The 17,110-nt window shown below is 35.2% G+C and overlaps 1 protein-coding gene across 7 annotated transcripts in view; it reads right to left on the reverse strand.

The window, feature by feature from the left end:
* Positions 1 to 17,110, reverse strand: part of LOC118199634 (uncharacterized) — a 286,569-nt gene that overhangs the window by 57,304 nt on the left and 212,155 nt on the right. For all 7 annotated transcript variants that reach the window (XM_085816829.1, XM_085816806.1, XM_085816802.1 and 4 more), the window contains exon 5: positions 1,464 to 1,548. In XM_085816829.1, the coding sequence (XP_085672955.1) occupies positions 1,464 to 1,548 (85 nt within the window). The remainder of the gene's footprint in view (positions 1 to 1,463; positions 1,549 to 17,110) is intronic.

Consider the following 17,110-nt stretch of genomic DNA (forward strand, 5'->3'; position numbering starts at 1 on the left):
GAGATCTAAATCAAATGTAACATATGAAAAGATATAGTACAAATGCTAGCAATGTGAGCTTCCGGTGGATGTATAATATGTGTACATAACCTGAATAATGGTAATCTCTGTCCCACTCTTCGGGCAAAGAGCTTTGATTTGTCTAATAAGGATGTCACACAGAAAGACGCGCCATCTTATCAAAATTCAAGAACGCGCTTTTACTAGTTCATTTAGTAAATCTGCAAAGGTTTTGTTAAAGCTTCAGTCTGTGTAAATTCTTATAAAACTTGCAATTCCTCCCTTTTTTTTTCCTTGAGTTAGTTAGTATGGGAAGGCATTACCAGTTGACCCATGGTACATCGCTGGTGTCCCCCATACTTTTACCTGTACCTGTACCTATTGTTTACTTTCTCAGATGCCAGATGACATTTTTCATTGAAAATTCGTATCTGTGGGAGATAGAATCCTTTGATAAGTACAGTAGAACTCCAATTATCCGAACTCCGACTATCCGAATCGCTTTCAGAATTTAAGGAAACGAGAGATTAAAGAAACAGGAAAAGATGAGGATGACGTGTCACTTGAGGAATTAAGAAACATTCTTGTGAAAATTCCTGGATGTTTAGAAGTTAGTGCTAAGGATAGAGAAGAATGGATGTTTCGTGATTCGTCAGACCCTGAGTTTTAAATTCTGAATGATGATGAACTTATTGAAAGTGTGAGAGAAGAATGTGTCGAGGAAGAAGATGACCTTAATGTCGAAGTTGAAGCAGACACGGGACCATCAGCTAGTGAAAAGTTTGTCGGCCTTGAAACTGTGTTGAAGTGGATGGAGCGTCAGCCCGAATGTGATCACATGCAACTTCTCATTGACAAGCGGATGCGAGACTTGGCTGCCCGAAAACGGATGAAGACAGTCAAACAGCCTATTTTGACGGAGATGTTTAAAAAGCAATGACTTTCAACGCTTCAACGCTTGTAAGTACTGTACAACACTTGTAAGTACGTTATATAACAAGTACGTAAAAGTGTTGCCTTTTCGTTTTAATTAATTAAAACCTCTTTTTCTTTAAACACAGCTTTTTTTTTTTCTCTTATTTTCAACATAAAGTACATACAGTGATTAATTAAAGTGTACGTAGACCTTTTCTTCGGGGAAAAAATTCAATTATCCGAATTTTTGATTATGAGAATGGGGTCCAGTCTCAGTTGATTCAGATAATTGGAGTTCTACTGTACTTACTTTCAATAAACATTTTCCAAAACTTTTGCCTTCCGAGTTCCTCATTTACGGTGACAAGTAAGAGTCACCGTAAATGAGTGATATTTTTATAATGTATGCTTTTACAGTTTGTCAATTAAGAGTGCTCTAAAATTTAACAAAGACTATGTCTTCGTAGCTACGGATTACCCATGCGCTATACTATTCTGGAAGTTGAGAATACAATTTCCGTACAAATATAAAGCGATTACAAACTTACATTATAGACTAGAGATTGCGTTTGTAGATAAAAGGCTTCTACTGTAGCACTGTCGCGAAGGTGTGTAATACTCTCCACGAAGTACCTAAAAACACAAAGAATGCAATCTTTAAAAAGAATTCAATCAACTCATTTACGATGTACCCATAGTTACAAACTATTCAGATATATTTATTAAAAATAATTTAAAAAATGAACTGCGTATATTATTTTATAAAATAGTAAAACATTCTGATAAAAAAGACTGCATCTCCTTGTAAGAAAAGTTAATTATTATTATTATTAAAGTATTAAGTGATTAAAATACTAAGTGATAAATGAAATATTAAGCGATAAATAGTTGAAATCTGTAACATTTCACTTTCTAATGAGACTAAACTATTTAAACAGCAAAGTATCAAACGCATTTCATCAGTCGTCTGTAACTACGCATAGTCTTATGCGTCAAGAATCAAAGACACACAAAAACACACTTGCAATTTATATTTGAAAATCTGCATCTTCTTAAAAATAATACCGCAATCAGAAATCCTGATTACAATGTATTAATTTATATAAACGGATTAAGCAAGTGCTGAACTTATGGCAATTACTAATGACATCGTATTCCAGCCTATAATGTTAATTCTGTTTCCAGAAAATACGGCTATTTAAAATGGCATATAGACAGAAATTTTGATTATAGTATATATGTTACGGTGAAACACCGAAATTTGGAGAATGTCGACTTTCACCGGTAAATGTCAACATTCACATAGTCGCTTGGTGTATGTCCGAAATATTTTCCAAATACTCTTATTTCTGACTTACACCAGTGAATGTCGACATTCACCATGTACTAATGGTGAATGTTGAACATATAAGAATATTATATTTCCTTCTCCGTAATTCATTCGCGAAAAAACGCACTTGAGACTCAGAATAAGAACATAAGAACTTAAAACACACAGTACATTCAAAATGAGAAAGAAAAATAATAGAAGTTATAAACTTACCAAATTATGTGATTCAAATCTTATTTATTGCAACAACTTAAACTATTATGACACTTTGAATTGCACAAGAGGCCCTTTCTTTTACAACTGCATTTATTTGTGGAACACTTACTTTTGGAATGGCAGCGTGTACATATACTCCTCTCTTTTCGACCTACACCAAAGCATATATGTGATTGTCGACATACACCGGTAAGGGTCCGAATGTACAAGAATGTAAAGAAATATTCGATCTTTCACCGACGTATTTGGTGAATGTTGACATTCTCCAATTTCGGTCTTTCACGGTAACATATATATATAAGTAAAAAAATCTCATCTGCACTTCGCATGACTTCAATGCACGAAATATTAAATTATATGCATTTTGTTCTGCATTTAGTTTAAACTTATCTCCCCCAATTTCATTAGAGATATAGTTCTTATTCAATTAATTCAGTTCCCACTTCGTGGCAAGGCAAAAATACATAAAACCTCAAAATATCTTTATTAAAAATTGAAAATATAAAACACCAAATACAGCTAAAACAATTAAAAAAAAAGATTTTTACAATTAAAATTGGAGTTTCTACGCAAAAACAAGCAATTCGGTCAGTGGGAAAGAAGGCAAGTTTTTCGGTGCATAAAACTGAAAGTTTACATTTGGTCCCACTCGGCAAAAAGACACTGAAGATGCAGAAGCTGACTTAATTCACTATTCTGATAAGTTTCAAATGTAATAAAATAGGGCAGCTACAAAAAAATTAGGCTTAACCACACTTAAACAACCTTGAAATTGTTGATAATTCTACAACTATTGCATGCAAATTAACTAAAGGCATAAAAAATTTACCCGGAAGAGAATAACAACAAAATTCGATTATTTTTTTAAAACAAAACATGCACAACTTAGCAACATATAAGTCATATCAGAATAAAAAAAACTTAGCTGACGTTGCCGAGTAACAAAGTGGGTATATATCCCTTACAAACATTATACATCCCTTAAGAATACTATAAGATTGTTCTTCCTTTTTAATTAAGAAAAAATTGCTAAATATCGAGTGCCATTTCATTAATTTTACAGATTTTTTAAATAAACTCATTTTTGGCTCCAGTCTTCTAATCGTATGTTTCATAGGCAAATAATTTTTTTCTATTACATATTGTAAAAAAATCAGGTTTTATTTTGTAGCTTTTTATTTTAGAAGATTAATTTTTAACGTATGATTTTTTATGCATTTTTTGGCTCGACTGTTTTAGTAGATATTCGGTTTTATCAACGTTTTCTCCGGCATTCGTGTTTTGCCAATGTTTCTTGAAATCGGATCGTGTCGAGTTATTTCTCTTGAATGTTTGGGTTATAGTGTATTTAAGGGTGCTCCTTGGATTATCGCTAAGTTGTTGTTTCATTTAGAGTAACCTGAGTAGTTGAATGCTATGGAAACCCTATTATGATGTAATTAGTCGTGATTGCGGTGAATTTGAAATGATTGGAAAAGATTTGTGATCTTTAATTGACTGTAAAGAAATATTCGATGTGTGTAAATGAAGGTTTATTTAGTAGCCATTATAAGCGTCTTCTTTGTACGAAAGAAATGCGTATGGTCGAACACCGGAGAATACCGGCACTACGGAGGATATTTTTGACTCTTATTTTTGTGAATTTATGTGGCGATGAAAGTATACATATTTTAGTTCAGATAATTTTAAGGACTTTTGTTTGAAGACACGGAAATGTCTAAATACGGTAAGTGGATATTTTCTTTGTGTAGTGCTAAGATGAACTTCCTTTTGTATTTCATTGTTTGATTTAAAATGTAGTTTATTGAGATTATACATTTTTTGTTGGCTGCTCCTTTGACGTTTTAGGTGAAAATAGATCGATGTGTACACAGAGAAAGGGAGTGCGCGATGCCAAGTTGTGCAATTTTTTTTTTTTTTTTTTTTTTTTTTTTTTAAAGGCAGTGAAAATAGGTCAATATATACATGGATACCAAATTTAGCCAAAATAATAAGTCAAAGAATTGCACAAACTCGGTGTCCATGCATCGCCAAAAATCGCCAAGGGACACAGGTAAATACATTTTTACCAATGTTTGAAAATAAACTAAATTAATATTAATTAACTTAATTAGACTGAATTTGGGGGGGATTATTTTCGATTGCATTTCTTTCAGATGGCCGAAAGGTATGAAATACGATCAGATCTCAATAACTGCCGGCGATTTTATCGAGAAGGGCTAATAATACCCTTTGAAAAGTCAGCCTTTTTCAATAGAATCAGTAATATTTAAAACATATTTTTAACTTTTAAATAAGTCTTTCTGCTCGATTAAATGACACTATGTTTTATTATTACAATAGATATGGATAAGGCCGGACGTGGCCCTATATGCTAATTAACTTAATAGTAAAGGGGTGGTGGCCACGTCGTCCGTCACTATCACTACAAAATACAAATACAATTATTACAATAGTTTACACTCTTCATTTTCCATTTTCTTCAAATTTCCATTTTATTATACATTTAATCTCTAATAATAATTTACTTACACACACACACACACACATATATATATATATATATACACTGGTGAAATAAATTAAGAGAATTTGCATATTTTATCGAATTGCATGAAAAGAATGGAACTTAAGAAAAAAAAACCACTGCTTCTAGATAAAAATGCAAATCTTGTACGGCAAATACGTAAGCGTACACATGTGTGTAGATGGAGCCAGCAGAAAAACAGGCTTTATAAGCGCGAGGAGGGTAAGACGAATTGCGTTCGCTAGCACATTCGGCGATTTTCTTGGTGTTATCTTGCAGCAATCGGTTAAATTCACATCGGAACAGTAAAAATGAGTAAGCACCAACGTTTAGATGATGGAATGAGGTGGCAAATTGTGGGGAGGATAGAGGCAGGCCAATCGCAAGTCCAGATATGCAAAGAGTTTAATTTAACGCCCAGAGTCGTGTGTAACCTATGGAACAGTTGCAGGATACTGGATTCATCGAGAAAAAGCCTGGGCAAGGTCGTCCAAGAGCCACGGCGGCCAGAGAAGATCGTTATTTGTCTATTTTAGAGGGCGTAACAGAGAGGCTACAGCTTCTCAGCTCTCTTGGGACCTGTATGTAGCCAGACAAAACCCGTGTAACAAGGCTGACTCTTTCCAAAAGACTGAATGACAGAGGGTTATTCGTTGGAAGACCGGCTGTTTGCGTCCCGCTCAAGTCTACGGACAGGAGAGTCCGATTAGCACGGGCCAGGTAGCATAGTGATTGGAGTACGGAGCAATGGGCGACCGTTCTCCTCACCGACGAGTCCCGTTTTAGCCTAAACACCGATTCTCGCTATACTTTCATATGGAGAGAGCCAGGGACTCTCTACCTACCCTCCAATGTCAGCGAAATCAACAATTATGGCGGTGGAGGTGTAATGGTGGATGTCCGCACACTTCTCCACGTCTTTGACAGAGGCTCTGTGACTGGTGTGAGGTATAGGGATGAGGTCTTGAAGGCCTATGTTCTCCTTTTTCGGGGTGCAGTGGGCCCCGAGTTCATCTTATAGGACGATAACGCGAGGCCACATAGAGTTTTTCTGGTCGACGAATTTTTCGAGAGTGAGGATATTTGCCGGATGGATTGGCCAGCCAGGCTCCAGACCTCAACCCTATAGAGCATGTCTGGGGAGGGCAATTGCAACTCGCAACACCCCTACGAAAACCATTCAGGAACTGAAAACAGTGTTTCTGAATGAGTAGGACCAATTGCCGAAGGCACTGATAAACTGCCTTATTTCCAGTATGACATCACGCTGCGAGAGGCTGTAGAGGAGACCATACCTCCTATTAACCCATTTCTTTTGTGTCTTCTGCAACCGCTGTTTCAGACCTTCAGACTCCCATGAGTGTTACATACGAACATGTGTGTCTATTATAACTGTTGAATGTTTATTTTGTTTGTATTATATCAACCTATGTTCACACCAAATTTTATTAAAATATATACAGTAGTTCTGAAGATTGTAGATCAAATATGAAAATTCTCTTAATTTATTTCACCAGTGCATATATATATATTAAATGAAAGTGGATATCGACCGCCTCCCGTCCCTCAGTAATATATTTTCGAATATAAAGGAGTTGTAGAACCTAGATTCTCTCTGATAACCATAGAATTCACACATATAAATTCTTCCTAGCTTCCCTTTCTTCATTTCACTAAATTATTCTTCAAAGGGTTTTGTAATAGAATTCGCTTAGCCACATAATTTTAAAATTAGGCAAAATTCGAAGTTAGATTAACCTTAGTTTTATTTAGATTGAAAAAGAAAGACAGGAAATTGCACGAAATCCCTATTCAAGATGAAAAAATACAGAGCCTTTTTATAATCATCAGAAAAGACAACATTTTGCTTTTCGAAAGGATTCTTTCAAGAAGAAAAGTATCTGGAAAACCATTTTTATTCCTATTATTATTATGAGGGAAGAAGGGGGGGGGAAAGATCTACGCCAATTTGTTGTCTTAAAAGAAGGATAATAAAAGTTCGATAATGCAGCATCCAATAATAATAGTTCGATAATTCTGCCTCGATCCAGGCTATGTATAACAGATTTATACAAAATTTTAAAAGTAAATACAAGAATTATTTTACGAAAGATTCACTGACCCCCCATACCATCTTGGGGTGCTCTAGACAAGGGGGACGCGGCGCTATACCAATTAACCGCTACGGTAGAGGGGTGGTGCTCGTGTCCTCCGTCACCTATCATTGCAGCATTAAATTCAATAAAAAAAAATAAAAAAAAAAAAAAAAAGGGGGGGATGTAATTTTCACGACTTCTGTTGCTTGGAAACATACGAGGGACAGTCACAAAGTTCCCGTAACTTAGTTGCAATTTTTTATTACTACAATATAGGTACACATTTACTTGATCGCCTTCAAAGTAGGCTCTTTCAGAACACATACATTTGCTCCACCGCTCCCGCCATTGCTGAAAACAACGATGAAAATCCTGTTATGGTATCTTCCGAAGTTCAGCCGTCGCGTTGGTTTTGATGTCTTCTACGATGTGAAAACGGTTACCTTTGATACCCATTTTGATACTAAGGAAAAGCCAGAAATCCGATGGTGCTTAATCCGGTGAATAGTGAGGCTGGTGGAGAACTGGAATGTTCTTTTCTGCGAGCCATGTCTGCACAACAATTGGTGTGTGAGAGGGAGTATTGTCGTGATGCAGTGACCCTCCTCCTTGCTGTATGGCGGGACGTTTCCTTCGGAATGCCTCCCTATGTCTTTTCAAAACTTGCATGTAAAAAGGCAGTTAACAATTTGTCCAGCTGGTACAAACTCGTGGCGCAGCACACATTCACTGTCGAAAAAAGCAGATTGACGATGACGAAGATTCAATCAAGAATACTCGGCATTCAGGTTAGTGAAATGTTAAATACGGTTGTAAAGCTTACAGAAAAAAAAAATAATAAAATAAAAAATAAAAAAAAAATAAATATTGGAAAATTAATAAGTAGTATCCATATTTTACAGAAAATTCTTTTAAACAGGGAAATTTATGAAATAAATTATAAGGTATTTCTCCTGCCTTCTTAGCATGCCTTCGTGGTGTAGTACTCGGCGCATATTCGAGAGTTCTGAGGTTCAAGTCTCGGCGATGGCGTTGCTCATTTTTCATGTCTCATGCTTCGAAATAACCTAATGCCTCTATAAAATAAACAAGATGTTTGAAGAGACTTCATGCGCCTGCAATAATGACGATTTCAAATCGCTTACTTATTAAAATATAATTAAACTGTGAATAAATTTATTTTCTATGTTTGACTCATTAATGCAGAATTATTACATACAATTTTTTTCCATTCTTCTATTCAACAACGCGAAAAAAATCACCATGCCTTAACGATCGTTTTAAGTCTTGTATGCATGCTATCTTGTAAGTCCTGTATGAATTTTGCTGCTGTCCCCTCCCCAATCAAAGTCTATTTACACTTGAATTTCATCAGCTTTGAATTGGTGCTCTTCATTTTAAAAATTACGCAATCTTCGAGAGTCTATCAGAAAATAATTAATAAAAATATTGAAAATATTGCTGGCTATGGGATATTTATTTATACAAAAACGTATACTGAATGTGTAAGAAAAAAAGCCACAGCACTTATTAATAACATACAGGACGTGTTGTTTGACAGGTTTATTAATGTCAGATTTTATATACAATTGAAGTCTTAAATTATCATGCACAGAATTTTGCAGGTGATTTCTCTTTGATAAATAAACAGAATTTGATAAATAGTACGAAATCCAAACTATATTGTTATGATTTTTCAAAACTTTTAAAATCAAATTATGGAGTACGTCAAGTAATGAATCTTTAGATCGCATTGCCTACGTCTCTTCTTTGACCTTTCTATCTATTATATCTCTGCGGGAAAAGAGAGAAATGAATTCGAAAAAAAATTCAACATACCATTACTTAAAAAAAAACACCAAAATCTCAACCCAAAAATTTCCCCAAATCGGCGGCACAGCAGAGTTAAGAGAAGTGATTTAAAACAAAAATGCATGAGGACCCGAAGTCTTAGTAGGCCCATCAGGCGTCCTATCCCATTCCTGATGAAGAATCCATTATGAAACGGGGGTGGGGGGGAAATGTTTCCTTTGAAAAAAAAAAAAAAAAGGTCTATGCATCGACAAGGTTTTTGTTCCAGTTTTGGGATATTACGAATTTCGCACGTGCGTTTTATTTTGCCAGAAGGAGTTTAAAAAATAAAAAGTCTCTTCAAAACTAAGGAATTCTGCGTTATACTCAATATCATGACGTCGTACTATTAAAGTTTCCCGAATTTTCCACTTAAAGGTAAGAAACTTTATATTTATTAAAGTATAACAAATTTTTAGGAGTTGGAAATTTGGTTCGACAGGGGCTATATGAACATTTACATTTTGTTACTCGGGGGGGGGGCGCAAATTATTGGATTGGATGCATATTGCTTCTAGTTTTTATTTAAAGAAATAAGTCAGCAGAGTCCTTTTTCGACACTTAATAATGAAGTATCCTAGTAAAAAATTAAAATAAATTCTCCTTCTTTTCATATCTTAAGACGAAACTTCCCAACGCACTGAAAACTGATAACCAGTCTGCACTCAAGATGTCTAGATGTGCTAGCAAAAAAGATGTTTTTGTGACGAAACGTTTTAATAAAAAGTGACTACATAGGTAGAGAACAAACACTGATTTGTTTATATATATATATTTCTGAAATCGAAGCCAAGGTGTAACGTAGTAATTTTCAGAACAAACGATTAATTGCTTAAGCATCGGATATTAGTTTCGGTCTAAAAATTAAATGAACTGAAACAGAAGTTTGCATATTAATATTAATCTTCGGTATATCTTATTCAGTTTTGTCACTTTTAGGCATTGAAATTCAGCTGGCAAAAAAATGGATGCCCAGAAATGAAAAAATAATTCTGCAGAAATAAAATAAAAAATTAATTTAGAAAAACACACAAATTTTAACAAATAAGTTTTTTAAATGGTGAATTTTTAGCCATTATTTTTAACAACTGCATTACTCAGCTACAGTGTTGCTTTAATTATCAAAAAATTAAATAACATTAAAAGGAGAGGGAGAAAAGACTTTAGCATGTAAATGATTTTTTATAAAAACTGCATATTCGAAGAATCTTGCCCATGACGTTTCAAATACAAATATATGTTTTTAAGGCTTCCATATAAATGCATATTTTAAAGTTAGAGATCTATATTAAAAGAAGAATTCGTAATTATTTTTTCCCTAATTTTTGAATAATTTATATTTTTGATTTCAGTAAATCATAGCATATTATTAGGGTAATTTCTTTTTACATGTTCACCTGCTTCACTGTCAAACTGCTAGACCAGTGGTTCTCAACCTTTTTTTGTCTCACGCACCTCTTGAAGATCTAGAACCATTGCTAGAAGATCATTACCCTCTCCTTTCCCTAACTTGAAAAATACATAAATACACTTATTTAGACTTGGATTATTTTTTTAACATGTTTTGTAAAATAAACAACAAAAAGCAGATAAAATGTTGATAAATACAAAAATTGAATAAATTGTTTCACAAGAATGTAGTAAAGTTAAATTAAACTTAAATAATTCTCTTACGCCATTGCTGCAAGGAATGAAATTTGAATTTAACAAATATTCTCTATTCGTATAAAGCTAATATTAAATTTAGTTAAGAAAATTTTAATTGCAAAAAAATAAGTATTATTGCTGCGAACTAAATTACAATATCATTTAAATTTAAAGAGCATATGTTTTTTATATTCATAAATTAAAACTAAATATTTTAACAGCTAAATAAAAGGCTGACCTGATTGAGAACCTCTGTGCTAGACAGTAACGTTCTGCACCAATCTAAAGCTCCTTTGTTTAGTTCCATATTTTACACGTTTCCTCTTAATCCTGCGTTTCACATGGCGCATTTCTTTGCCATGTATATATTTGTCGTCAACACAAAACCCGGTGAGATATGGAATTACTGTATTATTCTGTACTTGCTCTTCTGGGGTAATAGTAATGTCCGACTAGCTTTACAAAGTTCGTGATTTGAATATAATTGATGTTTCACGTTTTCTGCTCGAAAAAACATAATGCCTCCGCGAACAGATTCCTCCCAAAAGTAAAGCTTGATTAATTGATACTTTATTTCAGACCAGAACAAAGACTTCAATTTTCACTCTTCTTAAACTTTGTTGATTCAAAAGTACACATAATAAAAGGGTAAATTCTGGCTTCTTAATTTTTCTAATAAAAAGATTTCTTTTCACCTTTTGCCAACCGTATAAGCACATGTTCATATAGCTCAGTGGTCTTCAAACTGTGTCCACCCCCCCCCAAAAAAAAAAAAAAAAAAGAAGGAGGAAGGAAGTAGAATAGAATATGAGTATCTCGTTTTGATAAATTCAGATATTCTTCTAAAAAAATTAATCCCTAATTCCTTTAATTCATTTTCAGCTCAAAGGGGCGTTATCTCAGAAGAGCTATTAGTTACGAAACGGAATTTTTCGTCGGTTCACTATAAACGTCCGTTATAGTGTCACCAAATACTATCGCCCTGCATTATATTCAAAGAATTAAATAATGAAGGAACTGCATGAATGTAGGTATATTTCTCGCATTGTAAAAAAACAACAGTACCTACAGCCATCAAATTTTGAATGATGTAAATCCTCCAACGGAACATCGGCACCTGTAAGCCCGAATTTTTAATTACGAAGTTGTTTTATTATCTATTTCATGTTTTGTGAAACTTTAACGAATTTCTGATTAAAAAATTTCAGAGCGAGCAGTGGCAACACTGTACGGAATAAAACATTTTCTTCAGCACGAGAAACTGTCTGTCGGAAATTCTAAAGATATGTTGTTTTTAAATATAGCCCAAAAAAGACGTTCGCCCAATTGCTCTCAAAATGTGTATAAATGAAAAAAGGCCCCTTTGGGTGAAATATAAAATATGAAAACTTAAGATTTTTTTTTTAATTTTTATTTTATGCCGGTATTATTTGTCATATCAATGAAGTTTTCGAAATCGGCTGCACTGATACCTGTCGACTCGACTGTCGTCATGAAAAGATGTCGATTCCAAGCACTGTCTTCTTGTCACTGTGTTAAATACTGACCAAAGCTTTAACTGAAAATTATGCAAATATTGTAATATTCCACTTTAAGTTTATTTACTATTTTAAAATTTTTCTTAATTTAAAAAGGTTGTTTAAAGTAGGAAAACAGTCAAATTCATTTTCTTCTAGCGGAGAAATCCATAATATTCTGGTATATCTCCATCGTAACAGAAAATGATAATATATATTCATTTTTTTAAAGGAATAGTGCTTTTAATGACAAAAATATTATATAGATTACTTAATATCACTTAACTTATATTTACTTGTCAATTTCAAAAAGAAGATGAAATAACAAAGCACAACGTCAAACAAACTAACCTCACTAACAATTTTAAAATACTTAAGTAAAACTGAAACCATTCTTACTACTGAACAAAGAACAAAATGCATTCTGCATGTGTTTCTTAGCCAGCGTAACCCATCTCGTATCATGCTACAGTTTACTAAATTCAATATGTGCGCAATTTGAAACAATTTTGTTTTAAGTTTTTTCTTTAAAGTTCTTTTAAGAGTTGTTTTAAACTGTGTTAAATACAAAAAAGCAAACAACGTTTCGTTGTTCTCTACTCTCAGTTTCGCAATTTTTTGCGGAACGTTTAATGACTTGTTTGCGGGACACCAATGTTCCTCTGATTGGTAGTTCGAGAAATGCTGAAGTATACTTTTTTTATACAAAAACGTTTTTTTCCCTCTCATCGGTTGGCAGTGGAGAAACTAGAGTCCAAGCGTTCTAATTACACTACGAGTTACTGCAATTTGCAGGTTCTCGAAATATATCGAAAACGGAATACCTTCCCACAGTCACCAAAAGATTAACAAGTACACTCTTACAGTTTAAATTTAGAAATAACATTTTAGATTTTTTCCTTCAGGTTCTTCTGTTCAGCTGTTTTTCTCAATATTATTCATACTTTATTGCGTAATTTCCAAAATACCTTTAGCAGAAACGATGGAATGATACTCTTTGGCAGACGATATGCTTTCTAGTATATCCAATATGCTCAGGTTAGACAGTCCACAAATATAGAATTTAGAATTCTTTTCCATAGACAGACAGATTTTACAAGTGACCTAGTGTGTCTGCTGTATCTACGAACGGATATTTATGCATGCAGAATATTTTTGCAATATATAAATTGGTTTCAGGACAGAAACAACCATATAGCATTATTTATGGGATCATATATATATATATATATATATATATATTTATCCATCATAAATTTCTAGTCCACATAATTTTTATTCACCTATTGTTTGTGTTCTATGGCAAATAGTGTCTGCGTCTTAAGTCAAAGCACAGTGGCGTAGCGACAGGGGGGCAAAGGGATGCATGATGCCCCGGGCGCCGCTCGTAGAGGGGCGCCAAATGGTCTCCAAACAAGATTTTCCGGAAAATTTCAGTTTTTATTTTGTTCGATTTCTGGAAAATATATTTAAAATTAATAACTATTGTAATATAATTAATTATTTATTTTCTTGATTTGTACGATAAAATGTTTAATAAAATGTTTGCAGTACATCAACCAAAACGTTCTTTCTGACCATTTTATTTCTCCAAAGTAGAGATATATTTTTAGTTTTTTAAACGAAATGCACGCATATCTCTCGCTTTTTATTTTAAAACGATAACACGACCTTCTCCCGAATTTCTCAAACATATCTAGTTTCCAAAATCCGATTCCATAATCTGGAAATGACATTTTGGGAAAATCCTAACGCTTCCGCTACAATGGATTGCATTTGACTCTCCTGTAAACGACTGATGGCCTTCTAGTCTACTGATTCTACTAAGTCATCTTGCTGAGACATCGGACTGACTGCTGCAAACAGTCAACTCTTGTCAAGTGTTTTTAATCTCCTACTACAAAAGGAATGCTGCAGGTCGCTTTTCACTCCTTATCTTAAACTCATAGTTTTCGACGTCACAGACTAAATTTGCATATTCCCAATTTTTTAAACGTTATAATTTCCCTTTATAATCTCTTCTATTTCCTTTTGTTCAAATAGGTTATCGATTATATGGTTTTCATACCGAACCCACAATATCCCCTAATTGTTTTGAGCAGTGAATGTTACTTCATGACGTTACTCCGCAGTAGAAAAGAAACGGAACCTAAAATCCCACTACAGATCTATAGAGAAAATGTTTTTCCAATCCTAAGAGTCGCACTTTAAATACTACTTACTATTTCGTTATCAAATGCTAGCTATGAACATTCGTTCAGCAAATTAAAATAAATTTTCACATATTTACAATCAACGATGGGCCAAGATCCCCTAAGTCATCTAGCATTTTTAAGTGTGGAAAGAGAAAAATTTGAAAGGATCGACTTTGATGAAGTAAATGATAAATTTGCTTCATCCAAGGTAAGAAAAATGTATGCATAGTAATTAATTGTATTCATGTATTATATTATTATTAATAAATATAAGTGCCCGACCATGTCGAGGTGCACGTGATTGAAGCGAGATGAGAGCAAATTAAAATTTTTAAGTTGGCTGGTGGTGTGTCTGACAATTTTAGATCTTTGGCACTCCAAGCACAAACGTGTCCGGTTGGCTATGTCCTTTTGCGTGCTAGGCCATACGAAACGTTGCTGTATCAGTTTCCTCGAAGCCTTGATGCCAGGATGTGACAGACGATGTAACTGACTAAAAATGGCGAAACCTGGAGGGAACATAAAGTCGAAATCTTGAATCCTGAACATCACAATAAAGTGATTTTCCAGGTGACAGCTGCATAGGCTGCAAGTTGAGATTGGTGGAAGATTTGCTTTTCAAGAGGGTTTGTAGTTCTGAATCCCGGTGTTGTTCGTCCGCAAGGGCAGCAAAGTTTATTGGCGAAGGAACGGCTAGTTGTTCAATACGAGACAAGGTGTCTGCAACAATATTCTGCGAACCCTCAATATAACGGATATCTTTTGATATATATTGCTCGTAGCATATGTCGAAAATATTTGACAGCTTCATAAATTCCTAATAATTCGTGATCGTGGGTGCTGTATCTGGTTTGTGCTGGTAAGAGTTTTTTAGAAAAATATGAAAATGGTCTCCATAATTCTTGATCTTTCTGTTGTAAAACTGCTCCTATACCTGTTGTTGATGCATCATCGTGTATAGACATTAGGTTATTTTTTGGAAGCAGAAGATATGAAAAATATGCAACGGCCTTCGCCGGGAATCGAACCGCGGACCTCTGGAGTACCGGCCCAGCGTGCAGAACCACTACACCACAAAGGCACGCTAGGAAAGCGGGAGAAATACCTTATAAACGTAGAGTGATAATTGTTTAGGATGCGGAAGGATACTGCAAATTTGGTGCCGAAATTAAATCATTTTTGCATTTTTGGAACGCTTCGCGAAATTCTGTGGTCCAGGTTATATAACACGTTTATCGTTTTTCTTGCTTCCAACCGAAAAAGAATTTAGAGGTGCTTGTATGGTCGCTGCATGAGGTAAGAAACGTCGATAAAAATTGAGCATGGCAAGATTCTTAAGTCCTTCACTGAAGATGGTTCGGGTATATCGTGGATAGCGGTGACTATCTGGAAGGGGTCGAATGCCATCAGCGGAAATTTCATGACCAAGAAAGGATACTCTTGGTTGGCCAAAAACGCATTTGGAAGGATTAAGACTGACATCGTACCTTTGAAAACGTTCAAAAACTGTTCTCAAATGTGATAGGTGTTCTTGCTCTGAAGAGGAGGTGATTAAGACGTTATCAAAATAAGGTACACAAAAGTCGAGGCAGATTAACACCTGATTCATGAAGCGTTGAAATGTTTGAGCAGCATTGCAGCAGTTTTTGGAATATCAGCTGGGTTAACGGGCACTTGGTGATACCCCCGCTCAAGATCAAGGGTTGTAAAAATAGCTTTTCCGTTTGAAACTTGCATACAGTCTTGAATGTGCGAGACTGGGTAACGATCAGGAATTGTAGCTGCATTTAACCGACGATAATGGCCACACGGGCGCCAGTTATCATTTCGTTTCCGAACTAGATGGAGCGGACTGGCCCATTAACTTTCTGAAGGACGGCAAATTCCCTGTTCCATCATGTATTGAAATTCCTCTTTGGCGGCTTTAAGCTTGTCCGGAGGTAAGCGTCTTGGTTTAGCTGCAATTGGAGGTTCGGTAGTTTCAATATAATGTAGTACATCGTGTTTGGATTCGGAACTACCCATAACTGGGCGCGTGTTTGTAGAGAATTCTCTGAGAAGTTGACGCCATGGGGAGTTACCCGAAATCAGTTTAATGCTCAAATCTTGACTATTGTGAATTACTCCCGGATAAGTTAAGTTGGTTGTGGAATCTATCAAACGGCGATTCTTAAGATCGACAAGCAAAGAAAATTTTTGAAAAACGTCAGCGCCACTAATAGGACTTGAAATGAATGGCCATTGGGTGTTGCGACGCAATCCTAAATCAACAGATATCAGGCGTTCACCAAAAATTTGAATAGGAGTTCCATTTTCTACATAAAGTTATAGCTTGGTAAGGTCCTTTTGGTCGTGAAAATGTGGTGGAACGACAGAAACATCAGTCTCGGTGTCTACAAGAAACCTTAAGCCCGAATTCTTTTCGATGACGAAAAGGCGTGCAAAATTCTGGCCGCTGTCGTTCACAACTTCGAGCAACGGCCCTTCTCGTTTCCCTGGCCGTTATAACGACACAGTGGGTGGCATTTGTTTGCCTTGTTTCCAAATTTGTGGTGGTAAAAACAAATAGCCGTGTTACGAATACCCGGCTTTCATAACGTTTCCTCAGTGGGCTACGACGTGTATTTCGACCACGGGATGTGGAGCGGTTGCGCTGAAAAGGTTCAGCTTGGATGGCTACTAACTGAGCAACCTGTTTGGACAAATCATCAATTTGAGCCTGTAACGCCACAGTACCTGGACCAGGAGCCTGCACTGCGTGTATTTGCGCTGGAATGGCCAACTTGTGAATTTCATCAGCGATTTCGGGAAAATTT

The sequence above is a fragment of the Stegodyphus dumicola genome, chromosome 1 (genome assembly GCF_044657685.1).
Source record: "Stegodyphus dumicola isolate Sdum_Otavi_A_Nest chromosome 1, ASM4465768v1".
In the NCBI taxonomy this organism is placed as follows: domain Eukaryota; kingdom Metazoa; phylum Arthropoda; class Arachnida; order Araneae; family Eresidae; genus Stegodyphus; species Stegodyphus dumicola.